The sequence below is a fragment of the Antechinus flavipes genome, chromosome 5 (genome assembly GCF_016432865.1).
Source record: "Antechinus flavipes isolate AdamAnt ecotype Samford, QLD, Australia chromosome 5, AdamAnt_v2, whole genome shotgun sequence".
NCBI lineage: Eukaryota > Metazoa > Chordata > Mammalia > Dasyuromorphia > Dasyuridae > Antechinus > Antechinus flavipes.
The window spans coordinates 5,069,508-5,086,700 of NC_067402.1; the positions used below are offsets into that span (position 1 = coordinate 5,069,508).

A 17,193-nucleotide genomic window follows, 5' to 3' on the forward strand; every position below is an offset into this window, starting at 1 on the left:
TTCCGTCCAGGACTCCCTAACCTGTCCGAGCACGGGCTTCCCCTGGGGAAGCCCGGAGCCCACGCATGCGTACAACATGGGGGGAAGGCAGAGATGGACCCCGTTCTTATTCCAAGAAGGCTCCTCGGGGACAGTCTCAGGGCTCCAGGTCTGGGAAGCAATGGAAATGAGAGGGAGGAGGCAGGGACCGAGAGGGAGTCACGCGGCATCCACGCCCGCGCCGAGGGACCGGGAGGAAGCCAAAGGAGGGGGAGGGGGAGGGACGGCGCGGGCCCAGGCGCCCGAGTGCCCAGAGCAAGGCTGGCCAAGTCGGGGAGGACGGGAGGCGCGTCAGCTGACTGATGCCGGCTGAACCAGGAAACGCACACTCGGAAGGGAGTCAGCGGCCCAGCGCGCGAGCATAAAGCTAATGCCCAAAGCAAGCGCCCGCCCGGGAACAATGGCGCCATCCCGGGAGCCTTCGGGCAACAGGCCCGCCCCCGCCTCACAGGAACGAGGTGCAAAGGGCCAGTAGTTCTCGCGCACTCCCTCCGGTAGTTTTCCCCCCTCCAATCAGGTCAAAAAGTCAGGGACCGACAGCCAAGCCCAGCGTATCGCGGGGCTGCCCCCCAGAACCGACGACAAACCAGAAAGCGGGGGGAAGGGGGAAGGAGTCGGCATGTGCGCATGCGTACATGCGGGAACAAGGATGACCTAAGGAAATTGGTCCAGGAATCCGGGACGGAGGGTTCAAACGCATGCGCATATCCATAACTGATGCTGGCTCTAAAGGAAGCCCAGGCGGGGAGGAACGATGTCGCAGGTGCCTGCGCGCTGCCTCTCCCGATGTAAACAGCGGCCTCCGGGCGGGCCGCGCGCTCGGGCCCTTCGCTAGCTCGCGTCTTCCCCCGCCCTCTCCAGAACCACCTCCCACCCGCGCAGGCGCAGTGCGGGGAGCGCTTGACAGCCGAGCCAGCTGGGAGCCTGCGAGCGCCGGGGCCGAGAAGGATCCGGGTCGGGGCCGCGGAGCCCACAGGGGCCCATCCAGGTGAGGGAGACGCCGGGAGAGGGGGGGCGGCCGAGCGGCTCCTGGGCCCCTCGGGAGCGCGACGGCGGGTGTCGCCCCCTCGGGGAGGGGGGCTCCCGGGTGGGCGGAGGGACGCGAGCACCTGCACCTCTGCACCGGAGGGCCGCTGGGCGAGACTGCGAGCCCCCGGGGCTGGGCCCCCGAGTCCGCGGAGCCCCCGATCCGGGCTGTGTGAGGGGCACCAGGGCGTGGGGCTCCCAGAGTCCGCGGAGCCCCCGATCCGGGCTGTGTGAGGGGCACCAGGGCGTGGGGCCCCCCGAGTCCGCGGAGCCCCCGATCCGGGCTGTGTGAGGGGCACCAGGGCGTGGGGCTCCCAGAGTCCGCGGAGCCCCCGATCCGGGCTGTGTGAGGGGCACCAGGGCGTGGGGCCCCCCGAGTCCGCGGAGCCCCCGATCCGGGCTGTGTGGGGGGCACCAGGGCGTGGGGCTCCCCCGAGTCCGCGGAGCCCCCGATCCGGGCTGTGTGAGGGGCACCAGGGCGTGGGGCCCCCCGAGTCCGCGGAGCCCCCGATCCGGGCTGTGTGAGGGGCACCAGGGCGTGGGGCCCCCCGAGTCCGCGGAGCCCCCGATCCGGGCTGTGTGAGGGGCACCAGGGCGTGGGGCCCCCCGAGTCCGCGGAGCCCCCGATCCGGGCTGTGTGAGGGGCACCAGGGCGTGGGGCCCCCCGAGTCCGCGGAGCCCCGGTCCGGGCTGTGTGAGGGGCACCAGGGCGTGGGGCCCCCCGAGTCCGCGGAGCCCCCGATCCGGGCTGTGTGAGGGGCACCAGGGCGTGGGGCTCCCCCGAGTCCGCAGAGCGGGGCTTTGCCAGAAAGGAGAGAAGTGGAGGGTCGGGGCCCGTGAGGAGAGTCGGGGTGTGGGGGGAGCTGGGCCCCGAGAAGGAGCTGTCAGTCGGGACAGTGGCCACCCAGGGGACGGAGGGGAAAAGCCCTTTGGCCAGAGAGCGCAGTTAGTGCTGTGGAAAGTGTAGACGCCTGGTGTAGTCGGGGGCTGGGGGGGCTGAGAAGGACCTGCTGGAGGTCCCCGGGGGTCAGCGAGCGCCCAGACCCAGTCTCTCACTTCTCTTTGGGCCTCAGGGCCAGGTGGGGTCGGGCTCCTGTGGGGGCCTCCAGGGCCAGGAAGGAGTCCAAGGGGGTGGGCGTCCGCCTGCTGGGGCCCCTCTTCGGGGCCTCTCCCATTCCCCGTCCTCCCCACACCCCCAGAAGCATGGCAGCGGCTGGGGTCTCTTGGGGCAGGGAAGGACGGGGTGCCTGAGGGCTGCTGGGAGCGGATTACCCATGGTTCTTGGGGTGCACCCCCTGGCAGCGGGGAAGAAATGTGAGAGGCGGGTTCCTCCGAGGGGAGCTGGGGCTGTGGCCCCGGGGAGCCCGAGGCCGGGGACGAGTGTGCACAGGGCAGCTTGGGGGAGGGAGGGGCCCAGGACCTCCCCCCTGCCCGGGGATGAGTGTGTGCAGGGCTGCTTGGGGGAGGGGCCCAGGACCTCCCCCCTGCCCAGGGACGAGTGTGCACAGGGCAGCTTGGGGGAGGGGGGGCCCAGGACCTCCCCCCTGCCGGGGACGAGTGTGCACAGGGCTGCTTGGGGGAGGGAGGGGCCCAGGACCTCCCCCCTGCCCGGGGACGAGTGTGCACAGGGCAGCTTGGGGGAGGGGGGGCCCCAGGACCTCCCCCCTGGCCGGGACGAGTGTGCACAGGGCTGCTTGGGGGAGGGAGGGGCCCAGGACCTCCCCCCTGCCCGGGGACGAGTGTGCACAGGGCTGCTTGGGGGAGGGAGGGGCCCAGGACCTCCCCCCTGGCCAGGGACGAGGGTGTGCAGGGCTGCTTGGGGGAGGGGGCCCAGGACCTCCCCCCTTCCCCGGGGACGAGGGTGTGCAGGGCTGCTTGGGGGAGGGGGCCCAGGACCTCCCCCCTGCCCGGGGATGAGTGTGCTCAGGGCTGCTTGGGGGAGGGGGCCCAGGACCTCCCCCCTGCCCGGGGACGAGGGTGCGCAGGGCTGCTTGGGGGAGGGGACCCAGGACCTCCCCCCTGCCCGGAGCCAGGCCGGCCTGCTGCGGGCCCCAGCGCTCCCCTCCGTGCCCCCTGTGCAGGGCTCTCCGGGCCTCCCTGGGTCCCCGACCTCTCTGGGAGCGGCAGCACCGGCCCCTTGGCCCCTTGTGGGTGCCCGCGGCTCTCGGAGACGGGCTCCCTGGGTGACCGGGCGCTCTCTGCTCAGCCCCCTCTGACCGAGGCTTGGACCCGGCGCTCCCACCTACAGACCCAAGGGCGGATCAGGGAGTCCCAGGGCAGGAAGTCCCTTCTAGCAGAGAAATCCACCCCAGAGAGGCTGCGACTTGGTATCAGAAGAAGGAAGCGGCTTCTCCTGGAAGAGCTCCCAAGTCGCGGCCCCAACTGCTGCCTCGGGCCCTGGGCCTGGCATCGGGAGGACCCCCCTCAGCCGCAGTCCAGGAAAAGAGTGACACTGCTGGGGGGGCGGGCACTGGGCATCGCGGGGAGGTGTGAGCCGCCCGCCCAGGGGCCCTCGCACTGGGCACACCCTCTCACCGCAGCCATTGCGGCCCGGTCCTAGAGACCCGGAGGGGGCGCAGAGATGTTTGAGACAGCCCCCTTGGGGTGGCAAGGACCTGGGGAGAGGCCGGCGATTGGGGAATGCTGAACAGGTCCCGGATGTTCCATAAGCTGGTTCTGGAAAGGCCTGGAAAGATTTACATGAACTGATCTGAGCCGAACCGGCAGAACCAGGAGCACGTCCCAGTGACAGCAAATTGTGCGGCCCGTGAAAGGCTCTGTCTCCTCAGGGCCGGTCCCAGGAGGCCCAAAGCGCCGTCCGCTTCCACAGAAAGAACCGAGGAGACCGCACCTAAATCAGCACGTGCTACGCTCCCTTCTTTCTTTTATTCTTGTTGTTTTCCTTTTTTAGTTTTTCCCTTTGTTCTGATTTTCCTCTTCCAACACGATTCATAAAGAAATGTGTATAAAAAAGTTACTGTATCTAGCCAGAAAAGATCCAGCTGAGACACTTGCTAGCCATGATTAAGTCTCCAAGCCTCCGCGGGCCTCAGTTCCCCCACATGTGAAAGGAGCTTCCCCCGGGCTTTGGGGGGATCCCACGAGAGTCTGTCTGCCATTTGCTTAGCCCGGCGCCAGCTCGTGTTTGGACAGTTCTCTGGGGCTGGGGGGAGCCAGGTTATTGATCCCCACTCACAGACCGACCAAGCGGAGCCTGGGAAGAGCCGAGAGTTTGGCCACCGTCCCAGGGAGCCCTGGTGCTCCCTCCTGGGACAGGACGTGACCCTTGGGCTCGGAGGAGAGCAGGGGAGGAAGTGGGGGTTGTCTAAGCCTCCGATTCTGCAGGCGGGAGAATGCGCAGCGAGGAAGCGCCATCTCCCTCTCGATGGTGTAGACACGCTTCGGGTCACAGCCTTAGCACTTCCTAGGGCACAGACAGGAGAGCGGAAGGCCAGTCGGTGGGTGGCAGAGGGCAGATCTGAACCCCCGGGTCGTCCTGATTCAGAGCTCGACCCACGGAGCTGTCCTGCCTCTCTCTGCTGAAAACCGTAAACATGGTGAAAAGCCATATGTTTTTATTAAAGCTTTTTATTTTCAAAACATATACATGGGGCAGCTGGGTGGTGCAGTGGAGAGAACACCAGCCCTGAAGTCAGGAGGACCTGAGTGCATATCCAGCCTCAGACACTTAACACTCCCTAGCTGTGGGACCCTGGGCAAGTCTCTTAACCCCAATTGCTTCCACAAAAAATAAATAAACAAATAAAGATATATACATATATATACATGGATAACTTTCCAACATTAATCATTGCAAAACCTTGTGTTCCAGTTTCCCCCCCTTCCTCCACCCCCTTCCCCAAAAGCCATATTTTTATAGTATTTTGGCATGCCGGAGCTTGAATATTAAAATAATTGGCTGACATCTTTAAAGGGGGATGTAGGTCCCTGTGTATTAATTTGTTACAAGTGCAGCAACATTTCCTCGGGAGAGCGTGACTTCCCCCCAAACTGACAGTGCTCGTGTTTTGCAGGTGTCGGCCATGGGGAAATCCTTTTCTCACCTGCCTTTGCCTTCGTGTAAAGACGATGGTTATGACGGAATGACATCCTCCGATAACATGAGAAATGGCCTGATTCATTCCGAAAGCCACAATGAAGACGCGAGGAATGGGGACGTCTCCCAGTTCCCGTATGTGGAATTCACCGGCAGAGACAGTGTCACTTGCCCCACTTGTCAGGGGACAGGAAGGATTCCCCGGGGTAAGTCGTTGCCTGGTTTTTATCTGCCCTGCCCCAGAACGGACCGCCCACGCGGACTTTCCGGGGAAGCCTGAGCTCCCCGTCCGCCCCAGGCTGGCGAGAAAGGCCCCTGAGCTTTCCAGGTGGTCACGGCTGGCCATGGGCCAGGCCAAGGTGACGGGGCGTGCTGGCCCAGGCCCGTCTCCCGAGTGCTGTTGGGATGTGGCCGCTGGCAGTCGGGGTGCCGGGCCCACCCAGCCAGAAGGAGGCGAACTCCTGCTCTCCTCGATAGTCGGAGGGGGTCACTTGGGGAGGGAGCACTTCCATGATGGGCGCTTACTTGGTTCTCACAGTTAGGAACATTTAATCGGGAAAATGAAACCTAAACTAGAAAACTGGAATCCACCAGACATCAAGGAGTCATTGACGGGGGAGTTCCTTCCCCCAGAAGGGCAGGGGCTGACTTTTGTCAGCAGGGCCGGGGGCCTGAGATTTGAGACATCCTCGGTTCTCCACCCCGTGCCGTGCTCTGCTCGCTTCCCCCTTCTGGGATGGAAGCTCCTCGGGGCAGGGACTGGCTGTGTAATGAAGGCTGGAGATTGATGTTGTGTAAGTTCTGGAACATCCAATTAACGGGGAATCAGGGGAGGAAAGCAGAGGCTGCCCTTGTGCTCCAAAGGGGTGTCTGCTCCCCCGGTGCCCCTTCCTGCCAGAACTAAAGCCGACCTTTGCTGCCTTCACCCGTAAGTCCGGAAATCTTGGTCAGAGACCTGGTTCCTTACAAATGGGTGAGACACTGAGAGGGGACGCGGCGGCTGATTTTCAGGGCCTCGTGGCTGGGCTTCCCCCCGCACAGGCCGTCCGAGGTCCCAGGACCATGTTGTAATGGATCCACTGATGGATCCAGGATCAGCAAGGGAACTAGTGCAGGTTCTGCAGCAGCCAGGCAGCTCTGGGCCCAGAGCAGAGTAAGGAGGACTACCCGGGACTGCCTTTGGTGGCTGGAACCATCACACGGGTCTGAGGGGTCCGACAGGTCAGCGAGATGGGGGGTTTAAGGGCACCAAGAACTCCTGCGCCGCACCTGTCCTGTAGCCCTGGAGGAGAGGGGATGCCGGAAGGCTGGTCATTAAAGCAAAGTTCTCTGGTAACTTACCTAAAGTCACTCATCTCCTCATGAGATGAAAAATGGTGTTTTTAGAGTTCATCATACTGAATTTTGAGCAATTTATAACAATTACGAGCTACGCTTTAAAATGTCAGCTCTGGACACAGAGGGCAGGATGGGCACAGAGAGGGCGGGATGCTGGGCTGGCACCAAATGATGTGGTCTAAGGGCCCAAAATGACATAGCTGACGTGGACACCAGATGGTGGCGGACACCACAAGTTGGGGTTCAGTCATGTGGCCATTGTCTTTGACAAAAGGTGGACTTATTTAGGGAGGATTAAAGACAAAGCGGAGCGAGACACCAGAAATGGCAAATATGGGATAGAGTGAAGAGCCCAGAAAGGGGCTTTCCTAGCTAGTGATGGAAAGGGCGCACTCCAAGTGGAACATACCCTGTGCCAGGAGACAAAGAGCCCCCTGTGAGGGTGGGGAGCACCCATAGCCAGCAGCTCAATCCTGAGGGACTCGGTGCCCCAAAGAGTTCGTTAGCTGTGAGGGGAGAAGGGGGTTGGAAGTTGGGGAAGGGGAGAAGACCCCAAGAAGCAGTGTCATGGGGGGGGGGGCTGACCCAAAGGAGGGCGGCACTGGGAGGCAATATATAAGAGGATTTTTAGGGAGATTTCAGCCTGAGGGCCATGACTGGGATTCCTGACAGGCCATGACCGGCCGAGGCCGTTGAGACCTCTGCTGAGGAGGGTCTCAGGAGTCTGGCAGAACCTGGCTCTCAGACTGGATCCACTCCCCAGAGTGGGGACCGTAGAGCTGAGCCATCTCTGGGCCTTCTCCCCGCCTGCCTCGGGACTCTGAGGTGGAACCGGACAGGCCGAGGAGGGGGCTCATCCCCTGCTTTGTGGGCTTGGCCGATTTAGACCAAGCTGGGTTCTGGGTGTAGAGTTCCAGTCTCTCCCCCTCTAGGTTTCTGGAGGTTTTTGATTGGGATTTTTGGTCATTGGTCTGAAATTAAGGATTGAAAACTATCTATGAATTATGTGTGTGATCCCAGGCCTGGGAAGGTGAAAATTTAGTCTGCCCTTCCCCACTGGGCCTGGCTGCTCCCAGAAGTGAGAAAACAAACCCATTTACTGGAGCTCCCCCCAATCTCTGCCCCCCCCCCATGAAATTCCATTAACATTAATTGCTTCTAGCATTTGGATTAATTGCTTGTGTTTATGGCATTAATAACTGAAGGTGTGTTCTTTATTTTTCAAACCTGTGGTTGTTATAAGGCAAAGTCCTTTGGGACCAAAGGTTCCAGCTTAGCAAGTGCAAGGACCTTCTAAGCAAAGTTTCTTAGATTTCTGATGAACTGAAAATGCTTATTTAGAACCCATTCAGCAGGTTGTGTGATATTTATCAGGCGCCCCACGGTCTCAGTGTTGAACGAAGGTGATAGCCAGTGTGATCTTAGCTTTTCGGAGCAGAACCTCCGCCCGACAGTCCTGCGTCTGGTTCTGGCTCTGCTCCGCAGGCACGTGGCACTTTAGGGTCTAAAACCTTGGATTAGTGAAACTTGTTCCAGGCGAAATCTCTTGGGAGCATCACTGATGTATTTTGAGTTTCAACTTTGGGAATGATTATCTGAATGAAGTTAGTAACCCACCGTTTGGGAGAAACACCGAGAAGTTGCTCGAACGGGTTCCCGAGCAGGCCGAAGGTGGGATTGTCGGCTGTTGTAATCAGGCCATTGCTTTCTCCTCTTATAGCAAATTTCTATGATTAGAATAAGTGGCCAATGGAAGCCAGACGCACAGTCCAGGCATATAATAACTTGCTGTTTTCAGTCTGAACATATATAGTCGTTCTATCTTGTAATTGGCTAAACGAGTATTTGATCTAGCCATCTATCTGTTGTTAGATGTATGTGTCTGTATGAAACAAGGTCCTCAAAGGTTTCAGATAATGGATACAACTGTCTATGGGACCTAACTTCTGTTCTTGATCATTGAAACTAAAGCGGAAACATCTTTAATAGGGTTTAGAGAAGAGGATTTTAGTGTATTCAAGTTTTCTTGGAAGGATGTAACTTAGGGAATATTTTGTTAAATCAATGGGAAAGTCAACTTTATTTGTTTGTTGCTAATGTGGGAAAAACATTTGTTTGTATAATGGGTCCTGTGGCACAAACATGTTTTCTTTTGAATAATTTATATGAAAAGCTACTGGCCGATCTCTATTGGTCTCTCCCAGGCCGTCCTACAACAGATCCTGGCAGAAGAGGGTTTATTTATCTAGGGAAATAAACCTGCAGAGAGGCTTTACCCATAGGCCTCATGCAGAAGTCTGGGTTCTTCCCATCTCAGTATCCTGCTTTCGACAGGTAGCGAGGCCTGTTAAGGAAGGCTTTGTTATTCTGATGGGATCCCCCCTTTCTGAATATTGTTCTTGGGGTATCCCGTAGTCTCTATTGAGAGAGATGGCACCTGACTAGCTGTGTACAGAAGAAGCTGTGTCAGGGAAGGGACAAGCACCTCCCCAGAAGGAGGGCTCTGCTCCGAGGGACCCCCCAGTTCCCTCAGGTCTATTTTCCTCTGGGCTTTGAGCAATTCACCACCAAAGGACCGGAAGCAGACAGTTGGACTGAGCCGCTTCAGGGGTCTGACTCAATGCGGAAAGTAAGACTGAATCAGGAAGAATTAAGTCCAGGAGGCAGCTGATGGATTCAGGACTAGAACTCTAGTTCTGGATTTGGGTCCTTCCTACTCTGATGAGTAAATATTATTGGATAAGTTACACCAGACAGGCAGTGAAGGGAATGGCAGAATGGCACAGGAAAATGGAATTGATGGGGGTGAGTCTGAAACTGTGTCCCCTTTAATATGATAAAGAAGGGAGAGTCGGGGTCTCAGGCTCTCCCTGGGAAAAGCATACCTTCCCAGACAACGCCTCCCCAAGTTAAGTGGTCTCATTCAGTTGGACATCTTGGCCTGATTGTCCTATTGAGTGGCTGGAAATCTCTTTTCAACTGGAAATCTAGGCCTGGGGACTTGAAGCCCAAGCTTCAGGGGGCCAGGAAAAGACAACTCTGAACCCCAAATCTCTGCAGAAGTCCGAAACAGGATTATGCTTGCTGAGGAAGCTCTCTTCTTGGCCAGGCTGCCTGCCAGGACCTTTGCCCACTGTGAAGATATTTTCTTCTCAGTGTTAACCTTTGCCATTTTCCTAACAGGACCTTGCCACTAAGAAGTCTGTCTTCCTAGCAAAGCTGGCTTCTCAGTGCCAGACTTTTGGGGTTTGGGAATTCTTTCTCATTGGGCCCAATTCTCACACCTCTTCATTTCACTACCACTAACCTCCTCAGAATGACTCGGAAGGAAGAACATGTTACAACTGGAAGTAAGTCACTCCTAGTATAGCCCTGTCAGAAGAATTAGCAGAGAACTTGGATATTAATTATCCATCCTGTGTAAGGAGAGCTGTGGAGAGGCTAGTAAACTTTTATGAAGTGGGATGTAAAGAAAATTAGCCAAAGTCGAGAGGTTAGAAAAGATGTGAAAATTATTTAAAAAAAAAAAAGAAGAGAAGGAATTGTGAGAAATGGATGGGCTTCCATTCATGAAAATGAAACTGAAATTTGAAAACTGAAACCCACGGGGACATCAAAGAATAATCAAGGGTGGAGTTGATCTTCCCCCAAAAGAATGTAAGCTCCTTGGGCAGGGACCTGACTTTTGTCATCAGGGGTGGGGGGCCTGAGATTTGAAAAGAATCTTTTGTTCTTTGCCCTTAGCCTTCCTCTGCTAGCTTTCCCCTTTGTAGAAAGGAAACTCCTTGGGGCAGGGACTGGCCAACTTCTGGAACTTCTGGAACATCCATTTAATGGAGATTCAGAGACTTCAGGACAGGAAATAAAACGCTGCCTTTGGCGTTTCAGAGGGAAGTCTGCTCACCCAGGCTCCCCTTCCTGCAAGAATGTAAAATCATCAGGGAGTCTGGGGGTTCTGGGTCACAGATCTTGTTCTGGGGAGCAGAAAGGTTTGTGAGACCTGGTGTTCCTGTGGGAAGGGAGAGCCACAGGTCCTAACAAGGGTGGCTGATTGTGGGGTGCTCAGTCACAAATCCCCAAAAGCGGCAGGGGGAAAGGGGGTTCCCAATGGCTCTGAGCTCTGTAACCTGAGGAGAGGACCTTAGGCTCCAGGTAAGGGCAAAGAGAATGTGGGCCTCAGTGGCAGGAGCAAGAGTGAGCATGAGTGTGAAATGTGTTTGTGTGTTTATATAAGTGAGTGTGTGTGAGTGAAGTATAAGCGTGTGTGACAGTGTGTGTGTGAGTGTGTATGTGTGAGTGTGTGTGTTTATATAAGTATGAATGTGTGTGAGTGAAGTATAAACGTGTGTGACAGTGTGTATGTGTGAGTGTGAGAACAGAAAGATGGAGGTGCAGGTGCTCGGGTACAGAAATGCCGCATTTGCTGACTAAGCCACTGTGGAGAGTGGGGGCACATTGAGGGTCTCCCTAATACCAGGAATACCCAAAGGATGATTCCCTTAACAGAAATAGGAGCTTTTGGGAAGAGAGCACTCCTGGGTTGTTCTGCATTGTTCTGTCCCACTTCTGTACTCCAGTGGGTTTTAACCATTCCCCAGAATATAAAGTGCTTAATTTCTAACTCGTAAAATTCCTGCTACAAATATATTGGCAAATCCAGGACCTTTTCCAACTTCTCTCCTCTGTTTGCCATTTAAAGCCCTTTGTATCCTGGCCCTGATTGTGGAGTTGAAAACTGATTGCTCAATCATGAGTGTGGAGCCTGTTTTATGTTTGCCTTTTCCTGTCCAGCCCCTTCTGCGAGCTTGCTAAAGCCACGATGATTGGTTGACTTGGATTTCCTTGGGACAGTCTCCCTTTAGGCCTTGTCTCTGGGTTGTGGATATTGTAGGCACTTCTTTAATGTGGATCCACGTGACTGTCCTGAAGAAATCTCTGCCGGCTTTTAACTCAGTACAGCAGTGTGCCCTAGACCAGAAAACCCGATTTGAGTTCCCTGTGGCTGCATTTAAGCAGTTTTCCTTTCTTCCTCATTAACATAATTTGTGCTTTTTCACTTCATTCTGGAAGCTTCCCATCCCTCTGGGACATGTGTCCAACCACATCTGGCTTTCCCTCCTTTCTATGCTGCCAAGCTCCGAGACGGAGTAGTTGCCCCCAGACCTCAGCGTCCCCCTGGATTTTGTCTCCGGAGGCTGGAAGGTGGGCGGCCCAGAGGAAGCCACCATCCCATCCCTCTTCAGAGAGAAGCTGTTTGCCTCCTCCTCCTTGGCCAAGTGCATCTCCGGGCAATGGCCAGGGCACCACTGCTGGGACGTAGCCCGCCATCCCCTAGCCTGGCAAACAGGAGATTTTTTTCACAGAGTATTTTAGTTTTCCAAATACAGGCAAAACGAGTTTTCTCCATTGACCTTTGCAAAACCTTATGTTCCAAATTTTTCTCCCTTCCTTCCCCTCCTCCCCAAGCAATCCGATGCTTAGTGGGTGAAATCCTGTTAGGGTCATTTGCTAAGATGGGTTTACACTGAGAAGGCCCAGCGGGCTAAGTCCAGAAGGGCATTAGCCAAGATTCGGGGTTCAGACTTGTCTTTTATTAGCCTTCTGAGGCGGGAGGCTGAGGTTGGAGACGGGAGATTAAGGGGAGATTCAACAGAGGGCGGTGATTACGCCCCGGCCGAGATCTCCAATTGAACTGTAGGGAGTTTCCCCTAGGAGGGTGGGGCCCCTCCCAGAGCCTCAAAACCACCCTTCCCCCAAAGATGGCACAGTTTACATCCAATGTAGGTGAAACACCTGGGACTCTTGTAAACATTTCCATATTCACCATGCTACCCAAGAAAAATCAGATCAAAAGGGGAAAATCAAACAACAACAAGGTGAAAAAGTCCCGGGCTCTGATTCTCACTCAGCCTCCACAGTTCTCTCCCTGGATGTCGATGGCTCTCTCCGCCACAAATCGGCTGGAAGTGCCCAATTCCGAGGGCTGCCCCCCTCTGCCCCAGGAAGGACTGCTGAGTTCTCCTTGGAAATGGTCTCAGATAGAAAGGGCCGCTCCAAAAGGCTCCAGGGATGGACTTGAATGGGCTCTGAAGGCAGAATTGGCAGAATGGCACTGGATTGAACACAGGGGTGAGAGAGTGAGGGGTCAGGCAGGACACTGGGGCTGGGAAGCAATGACACCCTGAAAATAAGAAGGGCGTTCAGAAGGGGGAGTTTTGGATGTATCCCTCCTCCGGCCTCCCTTGGCCCCCCACCAAGCACAAGCAGGGGGACAGAGGGCCCCTGTGGAGTGGGAGGAGGGGACGGCCAGGGTGAGGGCTGGCCCTGGGTGGGGGGGTAGAGGACCTTGTTTGTGCCCCCCCCAGGTTTGTCTAAAGAACTCGGGGTGACTTGGGAGGGGACTGTTGAACCTCCTGGGCCTGATTTCTCAGGCCTTGGTCACTTCCTGCTTTCACTCCCAGGGGCCTTGATTTACATATGGCCATTGCACACCCACATGCTCATTACTCATCCTCCCAGGCCTGACCTTTTATTCCGAATCCAGTAAAAAGCAGAACCAAGTCCGGCCTGTGGCAGGCTTGGGGGTCCCACGTCCACTTTCCCAGCACTGGTTTTCTGAAGGAGTAAAGGTCAGGAAAAATGAGAGTGTGATGGTGGGTAAAGGCCCGGGCTTGTGGCGGAGGCAGGCCCAGGCCAGCAGGGTTCGGGGAGCCCCTGCCGGGCCCAGGGACCGAGGTAGGGGAGGGCAAGGGGGCAGAGCCTGATTGATGCCGTTCTAGTAATACAGAGTTATTGTGAGAATCCCCTCTGGTTGGCGCAGGTCCAACGTGAAAGAATGCACAAACCCGAAATCTGAATGTGGCAAGAAAGGGGATTTTTCTTGGCTCTGAGAAGCCAGCTTGCCAGGGAGACAGACTCCTCAGTGGCAAGGTCCTGTCAGAGAAATAACCAAAGGTTTTCCCTGAGAAGAGGGTCTCTTCACAGCGGCAAGAGTCCTGGCAGGCAGCTGGGCCAAGGGGTTCCTTGGCAAGGCATAATCCTGCTTTGGACTTCTGCAGAGATTTGGGGTTCAGAATTGTCCTTTACAGCAGTCTGAGGCTCGGCCTTCCATTCAAAATTGAATGAGAATCCCTCGATGTTGTCAATGCCCCAGGCCCAGATTTCCCTTTGAAAAGAGAGGTCTTATCCTGGAGTTTCAAGCCACTCAGTAGGAATATCAGGCCCAGATCTCCAAGTGAATGGGACCCCATAAGTTCCAGCTACTTGGAGTGGTCCCTGGCTAATCCTCAACACCCCCTATTGAGGGGGTGTAGCTAGTCCCCAGATTTCCAACTGAATGAAACCATTTAACCGCCCTGAAGGGCAGGTCTCTGTCGGAGGAGAGTTTCAGAGTTCACTCCTCAAAGTCAAGGGGGACACAACTTGCATCATGATGGCCCGGGGAGGGGAGAGGGTATTTAGGGCAGGAAACTCCACCGGGGGCTTCGGGGATGGACTCGAAGAGGCTCTGAAGATAGAATTGGCAGAATGGCACCGGATTGGACATAGGGGTGAGAGAGTGAGGGGTCGGGCAGGACATTGGGGCTGGGAATAAGTGACACCCTGAAAATAAGAAGGTAATTCCGAAGGAGGAGCATTGGAGGAACAGAAAATACGTCTGGTTGTGGACCCTCTTATTGGGAGAGATGTCTATAAGATGTAAGCAGGTGAGCTTCAGGGAACTTATAGTTCATTAATGGGAAATAAGATGGAATCAGGTAAAAAACACAAAGTTGCTAAAAGGTCTCACTGAGCAGTGATCAGTTCAGAAGGGGGACCAGGCAGACTTTACACGGTGACCTCGGGGCCAGTGAGGGAAGAGCTAACAGAGGACCTGACTCCTGAGTCTGTGAGATGTTTATCATCTGGTCAGCTGTTTCAGGGGCGGGAATTCCAGGTGATAAGTGCAGAAAGCCAGGGATGTCCGTCTCCATCAGTTGGGCCAAAGGAGAAGATTCTGTAGGAAATAAGTCATGAGATGGGAGATAGATTGTAAACATGTTTTCTGTTGGAATCCTTACTAACTGCTAAGTAATTAGAGTTGATCTAATCTTACAAGAAGATGTTTTGGGCAGAACCTGAAACAAGGTACTAAGTAGAACTACCCATAATCCCTCTCTCTGGAAGGAGCATAAATAGGCCAATGGGCCAGTCGGAGAGTTGGGGAGAGGAAGACGCTACAAGTCGAGATTTCACCGGAATGACATGAAGACTGGAGCTGGCTGGAGGCTGAAGAAAGCAGAGGCAGAGGCTGAAGGACCAGACCTTTGGATTTAAAGACATTTGGAGAGAGCTCTTGGAACCAAGCAGAGAGCTAGGCCTCTAAGCTAACCGGGCTATATTGGAGATAATAAAAGATCTGAACTTTCATCACCTGGCAGTGTTTCGAGAAGAAATAGATCACAACAGTTTTCTCTCTATGACATAAGCCATGAAAGCTGCTGCTGATTATACAAATGGCAATCCACAAAGATAAATCGGATCATTGGCACATTGAGGGAACTGGAGGTGGCCAACGTGGGCCTTAGAGAGAAGCAGAGGAGGATCCTGGCCAGGGAGATGGTGTAAAACAAGGCTTTCTAGGCAGAAACCATATTTCGGTATACCTGTTGTCTTCCGCAGTCCTCCATTATATTGTGTGCATTTAAAATATTGTCGTGAGACAGATTCCAGGAGCTCCCCCTCCCTGCCTAAGGTATCCCTGACGTAGAAGGCCGATTCCTTCTTGGCTTATTGTTTGAGCGTCTTTTGAGAATCTAAAAATTCTAAGTTTCATATTATATTTTCACATGCTTAATAGAAAATTGGATACTTTCCATTTCATTTATTTATTCGGGAAAATATCTTCTTGATGGCACAAATTTGAGTTCTTTATAATTTTTTATATTTTAAAGTAAGACCCCATTGCAGAAACCCTTACTTAACTTACGGTGACGTGTCTTCATGTAACTTGTAACTTGTAACATGTAGCAGGCTGTTAGCCTGTTAAAATAGGATTTCCTGGGTCCGTTCCAACCCAGCATTGCAATGGTGTTTTACTATGTTTCTGTTTAGTCATTTAAGCTTATTTTTAAAGTGTTCCTTATCTTTATTTATAGGCCAGGAAAATCAGCTCGTGGCATTGATTCCGTATAGTGATCAGCGACTAAGGCCAAGAAGAACGTAAGTAGTTCCGGAAGAAAAGAAATATTTGCAAGCGTTCTGTGTTTTCAGGAAAAATTGCTCTGGCTGAAATTGTGTCCCAGAAAAGTATGATGGTTCCTATTATTAGGGTGTGTAGAGCTTGGTAGGAAGCACTGGAGGGAATTACCTTAAGGTACACATATTGTACGAATTTCTGGCCCTGCCGGGATTTGTGCACATATGTTCAGTAATCTCTTGATGTTGGTAGGGGCTGGGGGCTCAGGACCCCCACGAGTGTGTGGGAAAAACACCAAAAAACTGCCCCAGGTCTCTATGTTAATAATTCTGGTTACATTTATTGAACACCCATCAAGTAAAACCTCATAGCACCTGTGAAAATGGAGTCCCTGGGGATTCCTGAGGAGCAAACACATTGTACAAGGCCCTACGGCCCCCCTGCGGCTCTGCCCTTGTGACAGATGCTCAGGGGCTTTCCTCTCTGCCCTGAACCCCAGCTGTCTTTCATGGCTGGGCGGTCTCCCCACGCGTTGAACTTTAACCAGACAAGTGGAAATCCTAAGGACAGTCTCCGCCCCCTTCCCTTCTCACTCCTCTGTAAATGCGGGTATAGATTCTCATTAGCTGTGAGTGACCTTGTGGGTCCCAAACAGGTGGAGGGCAGCGAGGCTGGGGATGGGAGGGGGCTGCCTTGTCCGGGGTTTAGTTATCTCCATCACTGCCCCCGCCCTGAGCCCCTGGGCTGTAGCTGCTCTGGAGCAGTTGTGATCCTTGTCTCTGTTCCCATGTCACCATCTTTCTCCCCAAACCGGCCCTCTCCTGAACTTCCCTAATGTCCCCCTCTCTGGTGGGCCAAGGTTCTGGCCTAGGTGCCATCTGCTCCCCCCACCTCACACATCCGGTCATCCAGCATATCTGTCAGCCTCTCCCCTTGGGCTTCCCTCCCTTCCTGTGGCTGCAGAGATCAGACCCCACCACCTCTCACCCGCACTGCTGCACTGGCCTCCGCCTGGCCTCCCGGCCTCCCCCCCGGCAGGCCACCTGAGCTGTCTGGCGCACGTCCTGATCAGGGAGCTCGAGGGGCTGCTCCGTAGTGATGCCGAAATCCTCTTTCACCCTTTTCTCATCCTTTTTCGTTTCTGCTTTTATTTGACACTTATTACTTTCTGTAATTGTTAATACCTATACTCATATGTCAGATTTATGAATGCATGAACATTAATGGTCGTTAGTAGCGGCCTTCCAAGTTCTACTAGGGGGTGCGTGATTACCAAAGGGTGGTGTTCACTGTCTTGAAGCTGTGAGACGGCTGCTCCTCCAGTCCAGTTTAAAGAAAAGCAAACCGCTCGACGATAGCTCTTCAAAGATCAGAGCATAAAACTGAACGACAGCCTGTGTTGGATACTACAGCAGAGGATGCTGCATTTAATGGGGGGAGGAGGAGTTTCAGAGAGGTTGGGGTCCAGATTTGTAATTTAGTGTGCCACTAATTCAGATGGCTAGATCCTGGGTCATTCATACTCTTAGCTAGTGACAAGTCACTCGTCCTCCCT

The 17,193-nt window shown here is 54.7% G+C and overlaps 1 protein-coding gene across 1 annotated transcript in view; it reads left to right on the plus strand.

Moving 5' to 3' along the window:
• Positions 1-641: 641 nt before the first annotated feature.
• The window catches only part of TMEM106B (transmembrane protein 106B), a 30,048-nt gene continuing 13,496 nt past the window's right edge, over positions 642-17,193 (plus strand). Inside the window, exons 1-3 of the mRNA XM_051963237.1 lie at positions 642-1,027; positions 5,100-5,328; positions 15,598-15,661. Of these exons, the coding sequence (XP_051819197.1) occupies positions 5,109-5,328; positions 15,598-15,661 (284 nt within the window). The 5' untranslated portion in view covers positions 642-1,027; positions 5,100-5,108. The remainder of the gene's footprint in view (positions 1,028-5,099; positions 5,329-15,597; positions 15,662-17,193) is intronic.